We start from the raw sequence: 21,088 nt of genomic DNA on the forward strand, positions 1-21,088 counted from the left end.
ACTTCTGCATTACCCCTATTTGATTTTGTGTTTATAACCCTGGAGTCACCTGACCAGAAGGCTTGTTCCTCCTGCCAGTGAATTTCACTAATTCCCACTATATCTAACTTTAACCTATCCATTTCCCTTTTTAAATTTTCTAACCTACCTGCCAGATTAAAGGATCTGACATTCCACGCTCCGATCCGTAGAACGCCAGTTTTCTTTCTCCTGATAACGACATCCTGTTGAGTAGTCCCTGCCCGGAGATCCGAATGGGGACTATTTTACTTCCGGAATTTTACCCATGAGGACGCCATCATCATTTGATCATACAGTATAGCTGCATGCCCTCGGGAAAAATTAAGGCCGTAGTTTCCCCTTGCTTTCAGCCGTTCGCAGTACGAGCACAGCAAGGCCGTTTTGGTTATTGTTAAAAGGCTAGAGCAGTCAATCATCCAGACTGTTGCCCCTGCAACTACTGAAAAGGATGCTGCCCCTCTTCAGGAACCACATGTTCGTCTGGCCTCTCGACAGGTACCCCTCCATTGTGGTTGCACCTGCGGTACGGCTATCTGTATCGCTGAGGCACGCAAGCCTCCCCACCAACGGCAAGGTCCATGGTTTATGGGGGGAGCCTATCTCGATTATGGCTTTGCTTTTTTATGATATGATCTTGATTTATATTTAGTCTTAGTTTACTATGGGCATTGCACATCACTCTTTGAGACTCAATGTAGTTTGACTTTTCGTCTATACATACAATATGGTAGGACAAGAAATTGGGTCCTACCCCACTTATCAAAAATTTACTAACTATTTTTCATATGACCTGATAAATACTACCAGAGTCTCAGCTAATGTATGTATGCATGTGCTTGCTCCTTCATCAACATCTACATTGTACCTATAACATGTATCGTTTTATGGGAAACAAGGAGTCTCATGATTTATTTTGTTTTTCAGATGACTGGCTTAGATCCAATTAAAGATCAAATTCTAGAAGTCAGCTGTATTGTAACAAATGCTGATCTGAATGTCGTGCAAGAAGGACCTAATTTGATTATACACCAACCTGATGAGATACTGGGCAATATGAATGACTGGTGCATTAAAAATCATCGAAAGGTTTAATATAAATATTGATAACAATATTGCAGTAGTAGTTAATTTCATGGATTGTCATTTCATTTGAGATCTTTCAGACAGGTCTTACTGAGGCTTCAAGGAAGAGCACTATTACGATTCAAGATGCACAAAACTCATTGTTGAGTTTTTTGAAGGAAAATGTGCCCCCAGGTAAGTACAACTTAAATTGAAGTAATTCTTATTTTATGATATTATGTATTTGATATGATTCTCTCTTCTTCTGCACTTCCTGTAGGAATTTTCACATTAATGTGGGAGTACATTTTACTCCTTAATGATATTTGTAGCTGTTAATATAAATTGGTTTCATATTACTTGCTCTAATATTTTGAATGAGGACTTGTATTTTAGTGAAAATGCTTTTAATTACCGTATTTACTCGAATCGAAGCCACATTTTTTTTCCCTGTTTTTGTAATCCATAAAACTGCCTGCGGCTTAGAATAGAGTGCAAAGCAAGCGGAAGTTCTGAAAAATGTTGGTAGGTGCCGCCACTAACTTCTGCCGTCGATATATATATAGCGCCACACAGGCCTGCTTTGTAGGTACAAAGATAAATACTGGCACCAAAACCTCTGCGTCATTAAATAAAATTAAAAAACAGGTGGTAAACGAGCTTTTTTTCTCCGCTCTGAGTTTCGACCACTGCATGTTTGTACATTTTGCAACAAAGTAAATACGAACTCCGTATTGTTCATCTTCAGATGTAGCAGAAATTCAATGTACTATGAAAATCCGACTGGCAAGACTGTTCGGGATGTTTGTCAATATGGCCAATTCTACGTTCTGAATTTTTTCCTACCTATGAGAAGAGATGTTTGTTAATAGGAACCTGATGAAATGTGAATCACATGCAGTATTCTCTTCACCATAAGAATAATACAAATATAAACATTTTGCCATGTATTCTTTCATGTTTGCTGCTATCTCATTTAAATCCTGTCTGCCAAATAAACTACGAAACTAGAGTGAGACAACAGCAAACGTGGAAGAATATATGTATCGTGTCATGTTTATATTTGTATTATTCTTTTGTCTAGTAGTGATACAGTCAGAAATGAAGCACGATAACTGACTAGATTTTTAATTCTAAGATTACTCTAATTTCTGTGTAGAATTTGATGTACTAAAGAAGCGGCTGCAAAGATTTTAAAACAGAGAAAAATTTTCGCCTAACTCTCCTTCAGAACATCATACGCAGTCTATTATTTGGTTCTTGTTGATTATTATCAAAGAAAGCAGCAGTGTAAGTAACAACAAATAAGTCTCTTGCCATTGTTTCGCTAATGAGACGATTCCTCTCTCTTTTTTTTCTTAATTGTAAGCGGTGGTAGCGTGCACAAAAGCAAGCCATGCCGCGAGCGGCGACAGGCCGTAAACACGCACTATCAGAATGCGACAAACAATGCATGACACAGTACAGTAATGCATTTTCAGCTTAGAGTGACATAAACACCTATTACAAAAAAAACGGCACTTATTAGATCAAAGCAAATTAAGCAATCGATTCCAACCAAACGAAGCACGTGAAAAAGGAAGGGTACACATATAAATACGAACGGAGCACCTGATGCATAGCCCCCCCCCCCCCCCCCCCCCTGTGGGTTCGGGGGTAAGAATAGGCCCACGGTATTCCTGCCTGTCGTAAGAGGCGACTAAAAGAAGTCTCAAACGTTTTGGCCTTGTGAGATGGTCCCCTAACGGGTTTGACCTCCATCCTTCTAAATTTTCCGAAGAGCGAGCCGATTGGGGAAGGGCGCCTTACAAGGAGCGATGTGTCCATCAAGCATTACCATCTCTAGCCAGGTTTGTCGTCATCGCTTAGCAGTCCCGCTCACCTACCATCTCTTGGGCGTGGATTTGTTCTTGGGTGCAGTTTATTGCAGTCTGCTATGCTGTGTCGCTTTATGCGCCAATGACGATATTGGACTACATCACCTGAAATCCAGCACGGTAGCCAGTCCGTTGTGGTGGGGCCGCCATGTACCCTGTTGGTTGTAGCCCCCTGACTACACAGGGATCGCTCTGCTGATGCCAGCGCCGTTAACTCCCCACGTATGCCAAGGAGTAGATGCCTATCTCCTTGGGGCATTGGGACTCCCGGCAATGGCCATCCTGCCAGGTGGTCGTTGCTGAGGCTGGGTGGCGCCCGTGGGGAGGGCCCTTGGTCGGAGTAGGTGGCATCAGGGCGGATGACCCGCAATGAAGCGTGGTACATCATCTCTTGCTGGCGGCCAGCCGCCAGCAGTCTCTAAGCGTTCCAGGGCTCAATACAACGCAACTACATATGACCCCAAATCGTTCCCCTCCCTGGCTACACCATGGGAGGAACGAAAGACTAAGGATGCCAGCGAAACATACTCGCCCCGCTACCTGGTGTGTACGAGAGCTGATGGTGAATCCTTTACATCCATGAAGCCTCAGTTCTTCGTCGAGCACTTAGAGGACAAGTTCGGGGAGGTGGAGGGCTTGTCCAAAATGCGCTCGGGCTCGGTTTTGATCAAATCGGCGTCCTCAGCCCAGTCCCGCCGGTTACTCGATTGTAACAAGCTGGGGGATGTTCCGGTTACAATCACGCCCCATAAGAGTCTTAATATGGCCCAGGGCATAATATTCCATCGGGACCTTCTATTGCAGTCCGATGACGAGCTTCGCGCCAATTTAGAGCGGCGAGGTGTTCACTTCGTCCGGCGCGTACATCGTGGTCCAAGGGATAAGCAGGTTGCCACCGGTGCCTTCATCTTGGCCTTCGAGGGTGATACTTTACCTGAGAAGGTCAAGGTGATGGTCTATCGTTGTGACGTCAAGCCCTATATCCCTCCCCCGATGCGGTGCTTTAAGTGCTGGAAGTTCGGGCATATGACTTCCTGCTGTACTTCCAGCCTCACATGTCGAGATTGTGGACGCCCATCACATCCCAATACTCCATGTGCTCCGCCTCCCATCTGTGTAAACTGCGGAGAGCACCACTCAACTTGCTCGCCGGACTGCAGGATCTTCCAGAAAGAGCGCAAAATCATGGAGTATAAGACCCTGGACCGCCTGACATACACTGAGGCCAGGCAGAAGTTCGAACGCCTCCATCCTGTTCGAATGACTGCCTCTTACGCCGCGGCTACTACTGTTATGGCCCCATTAGCTCTCCCTCAGACTGCCACCTCTCAGAGCCGGAATGCTACACCTGCCCCCTTGATGGTGGGGGGCACTTCACTCCCTGCTGCTCCTGCATTACCTGCCTCAGGAGCAGCAACCCCCCAACCATCGGGGACATCAGTCCCCACTTCTAAGCTGGGGAAGCCTCAAACTTCCCCTGCTCGAATAGCACGGAAAGGGTCCCTTGGGTCCCTTCCTTCCCAGGTTTCCGCCTCTGGGAAGGGTGACGTCAGCCAATGGAAGAAAAGCAGACCAGCGGCTAATCGCAGGGCTTCCCGCTCCTCCTCCGTCCCGGAGACTCACTCGCTGGAGCCCTCCCAGCCAATGAAACCCAAGGACCAGAGAGACAAGACGAAGAAGAAGACCTCTAAGGCCAAGGACCACGCGGTGGCATCCACCCCACTGCTCCCTACAGGCTCTGCGTCCAGGGATAAGGTGGAGATCCGGGCGTCCGCTGAGGACCTGGATCTCGCCGGACCCTCAGACGCCATGGAAGCAGATTGTACTGGTCCTCCATCGGTGGCAGCAGGTGACCCAGTGGCGTGATCTGCCTCCTCGGCCCCTTCACGCCTTTTTCGGACATGGACAAAGCAATACTCCAGTGGAACTGCAGCGCTTTTTTCCACCACCTTGCTGAGCTTCGCCAACTCATCAGCAGTCACTCTTTCCTCTGCATTGCCCTACAGGAAACTTGGTTTCCGGCAATGCGGACCCCTGCCCTACGTGGGTATCGGGGTTATTACAAGAACCGGGCAGCTTATGAGAGGGTATCTGGTGGAGTCTGCGTCTACATCCTTAACTCTGTCTACAGCGAATGTGTACCTCTTCACACACCTTTAGAGGCTGTCGCTGTAAGGATGTGGACGCCTCAGCCTATTACTGTCTGCAGTTTGTATCTTCCGCCAGATGGTGATGTCTCGCGTCATGTGTTGGCTGCATTGATAGCACAACTGCCTCCTCCTTTTGTGTTACTGGGCGACTTTAACGCCCATAACCCCCTGTGGGGTAGCGCCGCGATTACTGGCCGGGGTAGAGATGTCGAGACTCTTCTCTCGCAGCTTGACATCTGCCTCTTAAACACGGGAGAGCCGACACATTTCAGCGTAGTCCATGGCACATTTTCGGCCATCGACCTTTCTATCTGCAGCCCCGGACTTTCACCATCCATCCACTGGAGTGTCCATGACGACTTATGTGGTAGTGACCATTTCCTCATCTTTCTGTCACTACCACAGCGTCACTCTTCTGAACGCCCCTCCAGATGGGCTCTAAATAAGGCTGATTGGGGCTTGTTCTCCTCTCTCGCCACTATCGCACCTCCTTCCCCTGACACCATTGATGCGGTGGTTCAGTCGGTCACCACCGGCATCGTTTCTGCGGCGGCATCTGCGATTCCCTGTTCATCCGGGTCCCCTCGGCGGAGGACTGTGCCTTGGTGGGCGCCCGAGATCGCAGAGGCGATTAGAGATCGCCGGCGGGCTCTTCAACGCCATAAGCGGCACCCGTCCTTGGAGAACCTTATCGTTTTTAAACAGCTCCGTACCCGTGCCCGACGCCTTATTCGCCAACGGAAGCAGGAGTGCTGGGAACGATATGTTTCCACCATTGGCGTCCGTACCTCTGCATCGCAGGTTTGGGCTAAGATTAGGCGACTCCATGGCTATCGGCCACCTGTCTCTGTCCCTGGGCTTTCGCTGAATGGAGTGGTGTGTACTGACTCCGACACGATTGCGGACCGGTTAGCAGCGCACTTTTGCTCAGTGTTCCGCATCTACGTATTACCCATTGGCCTTCCGCTCCCGGAAAGAGCGGTTGGAGAGTTGGAGGCTTTCCTTTCACACGCGCCACGCGGAGTCGTACAATGCTCCTTTCAGCGACTGGGAATTCCAGAGTGCACTATCTGCTTGCCCTGATACGGCTCCTGGGCCAGACCGCATCCACAGCCAGATGCTGAAACACCTCTCTGTGAATTGCCAGCGACGTCTCCTAGATGTTTTCAACCGCATGTGGGTTGAGGGTGTGTTCCCGTCTCAATGGCGAGAAAGCATCGTCCTCCCCGTGTTGAAACCTGGCAAGAACCCGCTGGAGTTGGACAGCTACCGCCCCATAAGCCTCACCAACGTTCTTTGCAAGTTGCTAGAACGTATGGTGAGCCGGAGGTTGAGTTGGCTCCTCGAGTCTCGAGGCCTTCTGGCTCCGTCTCAGGGTGGGTTCCGTAAAGGCCGCTCTGCCGTCGATAATCTGGTCTCCCTAGAGTCTGCCGTCCGTACAGCCTTTGCACGCCGCCAACATCTGGTTGCCGTCTTCTTCGACATGCGGAAGGCGTACGATATGACTTGGCGATATCGCATCCTGGCCACACTTCATGGATGGGGTCTTAGGGGCCCGCTCCCGATTTTTATTCAGAATTTTCTGTCGTCTCGTTCCTTCCGCGTGCAAGTTGCTGCGTCCCATAGTTCCTCCCGGGTCCAGGAGAACGGGGTCCCACAGGGGTCTGTCCTCAGTGTCTCCCTGTTTTTAATTGCGATCAATGGGCTCGCTGAGGCGGTGGGATCGTCCGTCGCAGCTTCGTTGTATGCAGACGACTTCTGCCTCTACTACAGCTCCGCTGGCATTGCAGTTGCTGAGCGCCAGCTGCAGGGCGCTATCCGCAAGGCGCAGTCGTGGGCTGTAGCGCACGGCTTCCAGTTTTCGGCCGCTAAGACCTGTGTTATGCATTTCTGCCGGCGTCGCACGGTTCACCCTGAGCCACGCCTTTACCTTGACGGTGAACCTCTTGCTGTGGTAGAGACGCATCGGTTCTTGGGACTGGTATTTGATGCCCGGTTGACTTGGCTGCCTCATATTAGGCAGCTTAAACAAACATGCTGGCGGCATTTAAACGCTCTCCGTTGCCTTAGCCACACCGGATGGGGTGCCGATCGGTCCACCCTTCTCCGGCTGTATCAAGCGCTGATCCAGTCCCGCCTTGATTATGGGTGTGTGGCTTATGGTTCGGCATCGCCATCGGCATTGCAATTGCTGGATCCCATCCATCACTGCGGGATCGGACTCGCCACAGGAGCATTTCGGACAAGCCCTGTTGACAGCTTACTTGTGGAGGCTGGTGTTCCTCCATTGCGGATCCGGCGCGACCGACTTCTGGCCGCTTATGCTGCCCACGTTTGTAGCTTGCCAGGGCATCCCAACTACCGTCTCCTGTTCCCGCACTCGATCGTCCATCTTCCAGACAGGCGGCCCCGGTCAGGGTGTACGATCGCGGTTCGCATCCGGGCTCTATTGTGTGGGATTGAGTTTTTTCCTCTCCCGCCTGTTTTCCGGGCCAATCTCCGTCTGCCCCCTTGATGTGTGCGCCGACCATGCATTCGGCTGGATTTGGCACAGGGTCCGAAAGACTCGGTCCCTCCTCCGGCCCTCCGCCGCCGCTTTGTTGCTCTCCTTGCCGAGTTTCCCGGATCTGCCGTGACCTATACCGACGGTTCGATGGTCTCTGGTCGCACTGGTTACGCTCTTACTCTAGAGGATCATTGTGAGCAACGGTCGCTGGCACCCGGGAACAGTGTATACACTGCCGAGTTGGTTGCCATCTATCGCGCCCTAGAGTAGATCCGCTCCCGCTCAGGTGAGTCCTTTGTCATCTGTAGTGACTCCCTGAGTGGTTTACGCGCTCTTGACCAGTGCTTTCCTCGTTCCCGTCTGGTGATGGCCATCCACGAGTCGCTCCATGCTCTTGCCCGTTGCGGCCGCTCCGTGGCCTTTGTTTGGACCCCAGGTCATGTCGGCATCCCGGGCAATGAGCGGGTTGACACGCTGGCTAAACAGGCAGTGAGTTCACCGGCTCTGGAACTCGGCCTTATGGAGTGTGATCTCCTGTCGCTTTTGCACCAGAAAGTGCTTGGTGCCTGGGGTGACGAGTGGCACACCCTGCCCACGCCCAACAAACTTCGGGCGGTGAAGGAGACGACCCGTGTGTGGCGCTCCTCCATGCGGGCCTCTCGGAAGGACTCTGTCGTCCTCTGCCGGCTGCGCGTTGGCCACACGTGGCTGACGCACGGCCATTTGTTGCGCCGGGAGGACCCACCGCTATGTCGCTGCGGGGCAGCTCTGACGGTGGTCCACATTTTGGTGGACTGCCCGCTTTTAACAGGACTCAGGCAGACGTTTGCGCTGCCTGATACCCTCCCTGCCCTTTTATGTGATGACGTTGCTATGGCGGACCTCGTGTTGAGTTTTATTCGGGCACGGGGTTTTTATCGTATGATTTGAGTGTTTGTCCTTTTATTTCCTGTATTGACTTGGGCCTTTGGCCTGTGGTTTTAAACTGTGGGTTTTAATGTCATTTGGTGGTTGGCTTTTCCTTATTTTCATGGTCGGCCAACCACCTTCACACTCGGTGCGATTTTAGTTCCGTTTGTCTGGTCTTTGTCTGCCTTTCTTGTATTGTGTCGTCCCTTGTCTCAGTTCTCCGTTTTTTAACGACTGACAGTTTTTATTTCGTGTGATTTTATCGTGGAACAAGGGACCGATGACCTTAGCAGTCTGGTCCCTTCAATCCCACACCCAACCAACCAACCAACCTGATGCATAGCAATGGCTACCTGGTAAAGCTTAACTGCTAAGCTTACGACTCGAACCTAACTACTGTAGGTGTATCGTAATTCATTCGACCTAAATTGTGTCTCATATTACAATGGAAGGAGTATATAGAGGGTCTATACAAGGGTGATGTACTTGAGGACAATATATGGAAATGGAAGAAGATGTAAATGAAGATGAAATGGGAGATACGATACTGCGTGAAGAATTTGACAGAGCACTGAAAGATCAGAGTTGAAACAAGGCCCCCGGGAGTAGACAACTCTTGATAGCCTTGGGAGAGCCAGCCCTGACAAAACTCTACCATCTGGTGAGTAAGATGTATGATACAGGCGAAATACCCTCAGACTTCAAGAAGAATATAATAATTCCAATCCCAAAGAAAGCAGGTGTTGATAGATGTGAAAATTACCCAACTATCAGTTTAATAAGTCACAGCTGCAAAATAGTAACACGAATTCTTTACAGACAACTGGAAATACTGGTAGAAGCAGACCTCGGGGAAGATCAGTTTGGATTCTGTAGAAAGATTGGAACACGTAAGGCAATACTGACCCTACGACTTACCTTAGAAGAAAGATTAAGGAAAGGCAAACCTACATTTCTAGCATTTGTAGACTTAGAGAAAGCTTTTGACCATGTTGACTGGAATACTCTCTTTCAAATTCTGGAGGTGGCAGTGGTAAAATACAGGGAGCGAAAGGCTATTTATAATTTGTACAAAAACCAGATGGCTATTATAAGAATCGAGGGGCATGAAAGGGTAGCAGTGGTTGGGAAGGGATTGAGACAGGGTTGTAGCCTCTCCCCAATGTTATTCAATCTGTATATTGAGCAAGCAGTAAAGGAAACAAAAGAAAAATTCAGAGTAGGTATTAAAATCCATGGAGAATAAATAAAAACTTTCAGGTTTGCCGATGACATTGTGATTGTCAGAGACAGCAATGGACTTGGAAGAGCAGTTGAACAGGATGGACAGTGTCTTGAAAGGACACTTAAAGTAGTAACGAAGTTTTGCTATTTGGGGAGCAAAATAACTGATGATGGTCGAAGTAGAGAGGATATAAAATGTAGACTGCCAATTGCAAGGAAAGTGTTTCTGAAGAAGAAAAATTTTTTAACATCGAGTATAGATTTAAGTGTCAGGAAGTTATTTCTGAAAGTATTTGTATGTAGTGTAGCCATGTATGGAAGTGGAACATGGACGATAAATAGTTTGGGCAAGAAGAGAATAGAAGCTCTCGAAATGTGTTGTTACAGAAGAATGTTGATGATTAGATGGGTAGATCACATAACTAATGAGGAAGTATTGAATAGTATTGGGGAGAAGAGAAGTTTGTGGCACAACTTGACCAGAAGAAGGGATTGGTTGGTAGGACATGTTCGGAGGCATCAAGGGATCACCAATTTAGTATTGGAGGGCAGTGTGGAGGGTAAAAATCGTAGAGGGAGACCAAGAGATGACTACACTAAGCAGATTCATTAGGATGTAGGTTGCTGTAGGTACTGAGGGATAAAGAAGCTTGCACAGGATAGAGTAGCATGGAGAGCTGCATCAAATTAGTCTCTATACTGAAGACGACGACAACAACAACAACTAATAATATTCATCATAAACAATCTTATATTCTTGACTGTAGATAACTGTTACTTTTCAACAGTTCGTAGTGTATTCATATATGTTTTAATCAATCAGCACTGCACTCTCTCCTCTACAATAGCATAGATGAACTGACAGTTTTCTAGCAAATTTAAAGAATAATTACACAGTAGTCAAGCCTCTTAGAGGCACACATCTAGCATTGGTTGAAAATACATATTTTATAGATTACAAAATATGGTTACTTATAAATGTTTTTGCATTAGTACTGGTGTATTAGCATTGCCAAAAATATGAAAAAAGTCCCTCCCAGAAAAAGTTATCCTTTTGCACACATAGAAATAAAAACAAAGAAATAACTTCACAAGTGAATACTTATTTCATATTTTATAATAAAAAATAATTACATGTAGTTTGTACAGAACTTGCTTTTAAATGGTAGTCGTGAACACATCATGGTACACAAAGTCCAACATTGCAGTCTTTGCTCCAGCATCTGCTTTCTTTCATTATCCACAAGCCAGTCTCTTTCTTACTGTCACAGCAAACTTTACAGTAGTACATGACATTTACTTTCTTGACAGTGAGTGGTACCTTTTACAGAAAATGGCAACCAAATTTTCTATCTAGGCTAGTGAAATGTCTGCTTGTGTCTGTGTACGTGCGGATGGATATGTGTGTGTGTGTGTGCGAGTGTATACCTGTCCTTTTTTTCCCCTTAAGGTAAGTCTTTCCGCTCCCGGGATTGGAATGACTCCTTAGCCTCTCCCTTAAAACCAACATCGTTTCGTCTTTCCCTCTCCTTCCCTCTTTCCTGAAGAAGCAACCATTGGTTGCGAAAGCTTGAATTTTGTGTGTATGTTTGTGTTTGTTTGTGTATCTATCGACCTGCCATGTGACTTTACCAAACAAAAGTGCTGGCAGGTCAATAGACATACAAACAAACAAACAAACTTACACACAAAATTCGAGCTTTCGCAACCGGCGGTTGCTTCATCAGGAAAGAGGGAAGGAGAGGGAAAGACGAAAGGATGTGGGTTTTAAGGGAGAGGGTAAGGAGTCATTCCAATCCCGGGAGCAGAAAGACTTACCTTCGGGGGCAAAAAAGGACAGGTGTACACTCGCGCGCGCACATACACGCATATCCATCCGCACATACAGACACAAGCAGACGTTTGTAAAGGCAAAGAGTTCGGGCAGAGATGTCAGTCGAGGCGGAAGTACAGAGGGGCAAAGAAGTTGTTGAAAGACAGGTGAGGTATGAGCGGCGGCAATTTGAAATTCGCGGAGGTTGAGGCCTGGTGGATATCGAGAAGAGAGGATATACTGAAGGGCGAGTTCCCATTTCCGGAGTTCGGATAGGTTGGTGGGAAGTATCCAGATAACCCGGACAGTGTAACACTGTGCCAAGATGTGCTGGCCGTGCACAAAGGTGAAAATAAACTTTTTCCTTGTTAAGTGATAGTATACTTTTTCTCAGAACAGTAAAACTTATCAATCCTTTGAATGGTTATGGTTATATACACCAGCATAGAACTTCCCTGCAATCAAGAAAACAAAACTCAAGGGGGGGGGGGGGGGGGGAAACATGTTTTGGAAAGATCTTTGATATGCATTAACTTGTACACTGCATATATTCGTACTACAAAAGTGTAAATTAATTCAACCAAACACCGCATGTTACTTTCCGAAGCACTGAAATTGAGATTGCAATGCAATTTTGTAAGCCAGTCAAGAAGTCTTCGAGCCACTCACATATTTGGGAACCAATCCCATATGCTCATACCTTAGTTAGGAGTCTGCAGTGGGGTACTGAGTCTGGAAGTCAAGGAATATGGCATCCGTCTGATACCCTTCATCCATGGTTCGCAAGATATCATGTGAAAAAAAGGCGAGTTGCATTTCATAGGAGCGATGCTTTCTAAAGCCATGCTGATGCATGGACAGCAATTTCTCTGTCTCAAGGAAATTCATTATATTCGAACTGAGAATATGTTCGAGAATCCTGCAACAAACCGATGTTAAGGGTATTGGTCCGTAATTTTGAGTATCCGTCCTTCTACATTTTTTATATACAGGCATTACCTGCTCTTTTTTCAAGTCACTTGGGACTTTATGTTGGGCAAGAGATTCGGATAAATGCAAGCTAAGTAAGAAGCCAACGCAGTAGAGTACTCTCTGTAAAAATGAATTGGAATCCCATCAGGAGCTGGCGATTTATTTATTTTCAACCCATTCAGCTGCTTCACAACCCCCAGGGATGTCTATCGCTATGTCCTCCATACGGGAATCTGTATGAGACTCAGACGGCGGTATGTTTGTACGATCCTCCTGCATGAAAGATTTCTCAAATGCTAAGTTTAAAATTTCAACTTTAGTTTTGCTGTCTTCCGTTGCCAGGCCATACTGATCAGTGAGTGACTGGATGGAAGCCTTCGACCTGCTTACCAATTTTACGTAAGACCAGAACTTCCTTGGGTTTTCAGCAAGATCCTTTGCTAAGGTATGACAGTGGTAGCGGTTGTATGCTTCGCGCATCACTCTTTTTACAGCAGCACGAATCTTTACTAACTTTTTCCTGTCCTCATTCTCCCGATCTTTCTCGTACCGCGAGTGCAACTGTGTTTGCTTCCTGAGCATTCTCCGAATTGCGCCGTTAAACCACGGTGGGTCTTTTCCGTCTGTAACCCACTTTTTTGGCACATACTTCTCCAATGCGTGATTTACAATGTGTTTCAAATTTACCCATAATTCTTCCATGTCCATCGTACCAGAAGTAAATGAAGTCGATTCATTTACTAAGTGGGATGCTAACAACTGCTTATCTGCTCTTTCTAGTAAGAATACTCTCCTAGCCTTCTTGACCGACTTTTTAACTTCGTAACCAAAGTCGTAGTGACAACATCATGATCGCTAATCCCTGTCTCAACTCTGACACCGTTGATGAGGTCTGGTCTGTTCGTGGCTACCAGATCTAGAATATTTCCATTACACGTTGGCTGTCGATTTAGCTGCTCAAGACAGTTTTCGGATAATGTGTTCAAAAGTAATTCACACGACAGCTTGTCTTTACCACCTGTAATGAATCAGTGGAAAAGATTAATAAAAGCCATATTTCTTTAGCAAACTGACAAAAATAACTTCATTGTTCTGCAAGGCAGTTAATGCTTGACTGTCAGAAAAGTGGAAATAAAATAAAATTCGAAATTAATAACATATTTTAGCCTTCATTAATTCTGTGAATGTATTTTAATTCACTTGATAGCTCCAGGCCACAGAAATCCGTTTTGACAAGACAATAATCTGACTTGTATAGGCTTGCAGATGCAATTGTTATCCTGCTGAAACAATCACTAGAGCATTGTGGTAATCATTAGGTAGTGTAATGTGGTGTGTTACATTATGCAATTGATATACTTTATTTGATCAGCCTACCAGATACTGCAGATGTTAAAAAACGTATTTTTGACTTGTGTTTGTAATTTTTTTCCATAACTTCCAATTGAATCTAAAAGTGGAAATTTATACTGAAGTTTGATATCATAAAGGTCTATTAACTGTGAATTTTTCACTTTTTTATCTGGTCCCGCACAAAGATATTGCAGGCCACAAATCTAATTTTTTTTTAAAAATCCATTTTTTAAAATAGTGAATTTTTTTGAATGTGAGCTGCTCACCATTGATACACCAGTAACTATACTATACAGTGTAATAGCAGGAAAAAAGGTTAAAGCTGAGAAATTAATCTTTCTTTGGAAAACTACTGTTCAAAAACCGAGTTGTTTTTTTTTAATTTGTCGCTGATAACTTTGAACTATTAAAAATATATTAAAGAATACATTCAGCTAAGTGATAATGATGTCAATTTGTAGCCCAGAGTGTGTTGAACTAAGAGCATTTTATCTCAAAGGCTTACGACAATCCACTACTGAATAATTGTAAAAAAATGTAGATGCTCGCAAATACAAAAAAACGCATGTAGCCTGGAACAAATATGACAGAATGTTGTTCTCTAATACTGAAAAAGCTGTTAATATTCTCTAATACTGAAAAAGCTGTTAATACAAATGGTACCCAAGACTGGTGTGGTTTCTCGATCTGATTACGTGTATTTTGTCACTGTCTGTTAGATAAAACAAAATAGGGCTGCCTAATATTGCAGCAGATGTAACACACATCAAATAAATGACTTTTGGCACAAGTGGTCATTTTTATAACACGATAGAATGTCACTCACGGAGTACCAATTCTAAAAAATGCCTATTTGGCCTACTACAAGCAAAAAGCTTGACTTTAGAAAATAGTTTCACATTTCATTCATATGCTCCAGCTTCTCAAGCATGAGATTGAAAAATAGTAGTATGAAATTTTTATATAAATTTGGAATCGTCATATTGTTCCGTAATTTGTGTGATGTCACTGTTTCATTTCCTTCCTCGTTCTAAAAAACAATCTTTTCATCACTATTTCTGTAACTATACCTTCCAGTGTCAAAAATTATTCTCCAGTTAACTTCAGTAACCCTGCCACAACAGCAGTTTAGTTATCCCGCATTTATTCTCCAGATAGGCATTATTACGTGTTCTTACGATGCGTTTTCCATGCTACTTCCAGAATAGAACTTAAGCTGGCCAAAAATGTTCTGTTAAAATTTAATTTTCTTGGATACAACAAGAAGATAATAAGTAATATTTCTTATCTGTTATTCCTGGTAGTCTGTGATTTTTGGATGTCGCAAGTAATTATAACAATGCTGATCATTCACAAACCAAGTCAACCACATAAACAGCGATTAGCATTCACCCGTTCAGCTTTATTCCGCTCATCTTGTACAGCTTCGTCACCTTTTGTCTGCGATGGGGATTCCCCTGGCAGAGACATCACATGCGCTATGCACACATTCAAAAATCAACTTATGATCCAATCAGAAATCAACTTAGAATGTGTTCATAAACCAACAGGGGTCAATTTCAAAATCGTCCGATTAATCGATAGACCAACGTCCACAGTATGCTAGGCGCTTTGTGAAACAAAACTGCTGCCGGAGGAAGATACCCTGGTTAGCCTCCCACCCCCTAAATCTGGACCTGTTGTGCCTGCATGAATCTGGCAGCTTGGGCGCACCAGTAAAATTTTCCGGGTAGCATCGTGCTGCTACTGCTTACACAGCTAACAGCCACACCTCCGTAGCCAGAAGCGGAAGAAGGTACCCCCCCTTCCCCTATGTTTTATTGCCGCAATATTATTCCGCAGTAGCGAAATACAGTAATATCCTTTGTTAGAGTACTGGTCAGTCAAAATTACAAAAATGTAACTGTAAAGTAAAACAATAAGAAGTTCCTGGAATTCTAAAAAATTCATGGGTTATTTCTGGTTTTCTCCTGGATGAAAAAATGTTCAGGGTTTTCCCCGCATCTCCTGGGTGGTATATACATACTGTCAGATGATCTATGGACCATGTAACTAACTCAAATTCATTTAGCCCTGTCCACCAATGTTTTGATCACTCCTCTTTCCTGCTTGAGATGTTGTCTGGAATTTCTGTAAGTAGGCTTTCAATCATCATCTCAGTAAGATAACTGTGAAAGCCTGCATTCTATGAGTATTATGTACTACAAAACATACTGTAAATGATACACAATTATATATATATATATATATATATATATATATATATATATATATATATATATATATATATATATATATATATATATATATATATTAAAAACAAAGATTCCAAGACTTACCAAGCGGGAAAGCGCCGGCAGACAGACACATGAACAAAACACACAAACACACACACAGAATTACGAGCTTTCGCAACTGGCAGTTGCTTCGTCAGGAAAGAGGGAAGGAGAGGGAAAAATGAAAGGATGTGGGTTTTAAGGGAGAGGGTAAGGAGTCATTCCAATCCCGGGAGCGGAAAGACTTCCCTTAGGGGAAAAAAAGGACAGGTGTACACTCGCACACACACACACATATCCATCCGCACATACACAGACACAAGCAGACATATTTAAAGGCAAAGAGTTAAGGGCAGAGATGTCAGTCGAGGCGGAAGTACAGAGGCAAAGAAGTTGTTGAAAGACAGGTGAGGTATGAGCGGCGGCAACTTGAAATTAGCGGAGGTTGAGGCCTGGCGGATATCGAGAAGAGAGGATATACTGAAGGGCGAGTTCCCATCTCCGGAGTTCGGATAGGTTGGTGTTGGTGGGAAGTATCCAGATAACTCGGACGGTGTAACACTGTGCCAAGATGTGCTGGCCGTGCATCAAGGCATGTTTAGCCACAGGGTGATCCTCATTACCAACAAACACTGTCTGCCTGTGTCCATTCATGCGAATGGACAGTTTGTTGCTGGTCATTCCCACATAGAAAGCATCACAGTGCAGGCAGGTCAGTTGGTAAATCACGTGGGTGCTTTCACATGTGGCTCTCCCTTTGATCGTGTACACCTTCCGGGTTACAGGACTGGAGTAGGTGGTGGTGGGAGGGTGCATAGGACAGGTTTTACACCGGGGGCGGTTGCAAGGGTAGGAGCCAGAGGGTAGGGGAGGTGGTTTGGGGATTTCATAGGGATGAAGGTTAGGTGGACGGCGGAAAGACACTCTTGGTGGAGTGGGGAGGATTTCATGAAGGATGGATCTCATTTCGGGGCAGGATTTTAGGAAGTCGTATCCCTGCTGGAGAGCCACATTCAAGGTCTGATCCAGTCCCGGGAAGTATTCTGTTACAAGTGGGGCACTTTTGGGGTACTTCTGTGAGAGGTTCTGGGTTTGAGGGGATGAGGAAGTGGCTGTGGTTATCTGCTTCTGTACCAGGTTGGGAGGGTAGTTGCGGGATGCGAAAGCTGTTTTCAGGTTGTTGGTGTAATGGTCGAGGGATTCAGGACTGGAGCAGATTCGTTTGCCACGAAGGCCTAGGCTGTAGGGAAGGGACCGTTTGATATGGAATGGGTGGCAGCTGTCATAATGGAGGTACTGTTGCTTGTTGGTGGGTTTGATGTGGACGGATGTGTGCAGCTGGCCATTGGACAGATGGAGGTCAACATCTAGGAAAGTGGCATGGGATTTGGAGTAGGACCAGGTGAATCTGATGGAACCAAAGGAGTTGAGGTTGGAGAGGAAATTCTGGAGTTGTTCTTCACTGTGAGTCCAGATCATGAAGATGTCATCAATAAATCTGTACCAAACTTTGGGTTGGCAGGCTTGGGTAACCAAAAAGGCTTCCTCTAAGCGACCCATAAATAGGTTGGCATACGAGGGGGCCATCCTGGTACCCATGGCTGTTCCCTTTAATTGTTGGTATGTCTGGCCTTCAAAAGTGAAGAAGTTGTGGGTCAGGATGAAGCTGGCTAAGGTGACGAGGAAAGAGGTTTTAGGTAGGGTGGCAGGTGATCGGCGTGAAAGGAAGTGCTCCATTGCAGCGAGGCCCTGGACGTGCGGGATATTTGTGTATAGGGAAGTGGCATCAATGGTTACCAGGATGGTTTCTGGGGGTAACAGACTGGGTACGGATTCCAGGCGTTCGAGAAAGTGGTTGGTGTCTTTGATGAAGGATGGGAGACTGCATGTAATGGGTTGAAGGTGTTGATCTACGTAGGCAGAGATACGTTCTGTGGGGGCTTGGTAACCAGCTACAATGGGGCGGCCAGGATGTTTGGGTTTGTGAATTTTAGGAAGTAGGTAGAAGGTAGGAGTGCGAGGTGACGGTGGGGTGAGGAGTTTGATGGAGTCAGGTGAAAGGTTTTGTAGGGGGCCTAAGGTTCTGAGGATTCCTTGAAGCTCCGCCTGGACATCAGGAATGGGATTACTTCGGCAAACTTTGTATGTAGAGTTGTCTGAAAGCTGACGCAGTCCCTCAGCCACATACTCCCGACGATCAAGTACCACAGTCGTGGAACCCTTGTCAGCCGGAAGAATGATGATGGATCGGTCAGCTTTCAGATCACGGATAGCCTGGGATTCGGCTGTGGTGATGTTGGGAGTAGGATTAAGGTTTTTCAAGAAAGATTGAGAGGCAAGGCTGGAAGTGAGAAATTCCTGGAAGGTTTGGAGAGGGTCCTATGCACCCTCCCACCACCACCTACTCCAGTCCTGTAACCCGGAAGGTGTACACGATCAAAGGGAGAGCCACATGTGAAAGCACCCACGTGATTTACCAACTGACCTGCCTGCACTGTGATGCTTTCTATGTGGGAATGACCAGCAACAAACTGTCCATTCGCATGAATGGACACAGGCAGACAGTGTTTGTTGGTAATGAGGATCACCCTGTGGCTAAACATGCCTTGATGCACGGCCAGCACATCTTGGCACAGTGTTACACCGTCCGAGTTATCTGGATACTTCCCACCAACACCAACCTATCCGAACTCCGGAGATGGGAACTCGCCCTTCAGTATATCCTCTCTTCTCGATATCCGCCAGGCCTCAACCTCCGCTAATTTCAAGTTGCCGCCGCTCATACCTCACCTGTCTTTCAACAACTTCTTTGCCTCTGTACTTCCGCCTCGACTGACATCTCTGCCCTTAACTCTTTGCCTTTAAATATGTCTGCTTGTGTCTGTGTATGTGCGGATGGATATGTGTGTGTGTGTGCGAGTGTACACCTGTCCTTTTTTTCCCCTAAGGGAAGTCTTTCCGCTCCCGGGATTGGAATGACTCCTTACCCTCTCCCTTAAAACCCACATCCTTTCATTTTTCCCTCTCCTTCCCTCTTTCCTGACGAAGCAACTGCCAGTTGCGAAAGCTCGTAATTCTGTGTGTGTGTTTGTGTGTTTTGTTCATGTGTCTGTCTGCCGGCGCTTTCCCGCTTGGTAAGTCTTGGAATCTTTGTTTTTAATATATTTTTCCCATGTGGAAGTTTCTTTCTGTTTTATTTACATCGTCATTAATTTGAACCCAACAATTACGTTTGTTATTGTCTCTGTTGCATTTCGAAATCTTCTCTATCGTCTACTTTCTCTTTTCGTTTGTACAAGAAGTTTCACTTTGTATTCATCTTCCATTTTTCCGTAATCTACCATACATTTTATCCTGCCTAATTATACTCAATAATACGTAATTTACTTCCAAACCATAACCTAAAATTTTCAACGCTTTCAACATAACCGCTGCTATAAAATCCATTGTTCCAAGTTTACAAACATTTCGTGTAAACTCGTGAATACTATTTCACAGCTTCAGTTCCTTTCACCCATTACACAACCATCTTAGTTTTTTTTTTTTTTTCCAACAACTTTCGTTTTATTTCCATTCCCGTTTTTCCCACAAAACCGATCATTTTTTAGCAGCTTCCCACAGGTTTACACGTTATTATTTCTTCATCAAACAATTGTTAGCCTCATTATCATAACCTGCCAGTACATAACCAGTCCTTTGAATACATTTACACACATATTCTTCGAGATTTTATTCGAAAATTTTTTTCGAATTTTATTTTTTCGCAAATTATTTTTTCGAAACTTTTTTCGAAAAAATTTTTTTGTCGAAATTTTCTTGAATTTCTCGAAATTTTCTTGAATTTCCCCACCCTTTAACGTGATCTGGAGACAACATAACTACCCAACCTTTGCACCCATTGTTGTTCACCAACCTAAGTTCAGCACATGATCAACATAGCTCATCTCAACCAACACTTTTTCGACTTTTTTCACACCTTTATCTCTCCCTATATAAATCTCTCTTTACTTTCACTTTAACCTCATATTACCCTTTCCACCTACCAATACCATGTCAACCTCACAACATCCCTACAACGACCCCATTAAATTTTATTTACATTCCCTCCGCAAACATGCCTTCACCCTAGCCAGATTACGCTCCCATATTTTATTTACTCAGGCTTGCCTGACATTTGGCATTACCCCCAAAGGCCTCACACTTAAAGTTCCCATCTCTGGCTGCAATCCTTCTTTCCATCAGTCCTTATACCAGTTCCAAACAGCACAATCCATAGCCCTCACCCGCCTAATCCTTCACCTATACATCAACTCGGCCAATGAACACACCCGTCAACTCCTATCCCAAATCAAAGTCCTCAATCTTTCCTCTCCCACATCCACACCGGCTGTACATAGCATCCTCCTACAGGCCAACCGCAAATTAGAACAACATGCCACCCTCCACCTCAAAAAACTATCCAATCTCCTGGTTTCCCACCTCCGGAAAGGCAACTCACTCACCCTCCACAACCTTTCCAACAAACCTCAACCTCCTCTCATTGCACACAGACCCAGTCTCTCCCATCTACTCAATCTCCCACTTCCAGCTCCACTCCCCCCAACACCTCAAAATTCTAGTCAACACAATCTGGAACCACAACACCCCAATTCAGTAGTTAACCTTTCCTCCAAACCCCTCTCCCAATCCGAAACCTCTGTCCTATCCAAAGGCCTCACCTTCAGCCCCACTCCCAGGTTCAACCAAACTGCCCTTGTCAAGGATTTACTGTCCTACACTCGTAGTCTCTGCTGGAAATATCACTTTGCCACGAAGAAAAACAATCCTGATCCCACTCCTAGTGATCCAACTCCCCAAGACACTATCCAAATTGAACCCTGCCTGCAACAGTTCCGTCCTCCATCACAGCGGGACCCACCTCCTCT

General features: G+C 45.5%; 1 protein-coding gene across 2 annotated transcripts in view; it reads left to right on the top strand.

Moving 5' to 3' along the window:
* LOC126335051 (oligoribonuclease, mitochondrial) overlaps positions 1-21,088 on the top strand; it is a 104,404-nt gene that overhangs the window by 58,760 nt on the left and 24,556 nt on the right. For both annotated transcript variants that reach the window (XM_049997927.1, XM_049997928.1), the window contains exons 3-4: positions 946-1,107; positions 1,185-1,278. In XM_049997927.1, coding sequence (XP_049853884.1) covers positions 946-1,107; positions 1,185-1,278 — 256 coding nt within the window. The remainder of the gene's footprint in view (positions 1-945; positions 1,108-1,184; positions 1,279-21,088) is intronic.

This window comes from Schistocerca gregaria, chromosome 2 (genome assembly GCF_023897955.1).
Source record: "Schistocerca gregaria isolate iqSchGreg1 chromosome 2, iqSchGreg1.2, whole genome shotgun sequence".
NCBI lineage: Eukaryota > Metazoa > Arthropoda > Insecta > Orthoptera > Acrididae > Schistocerca > Schistocerca gregaria.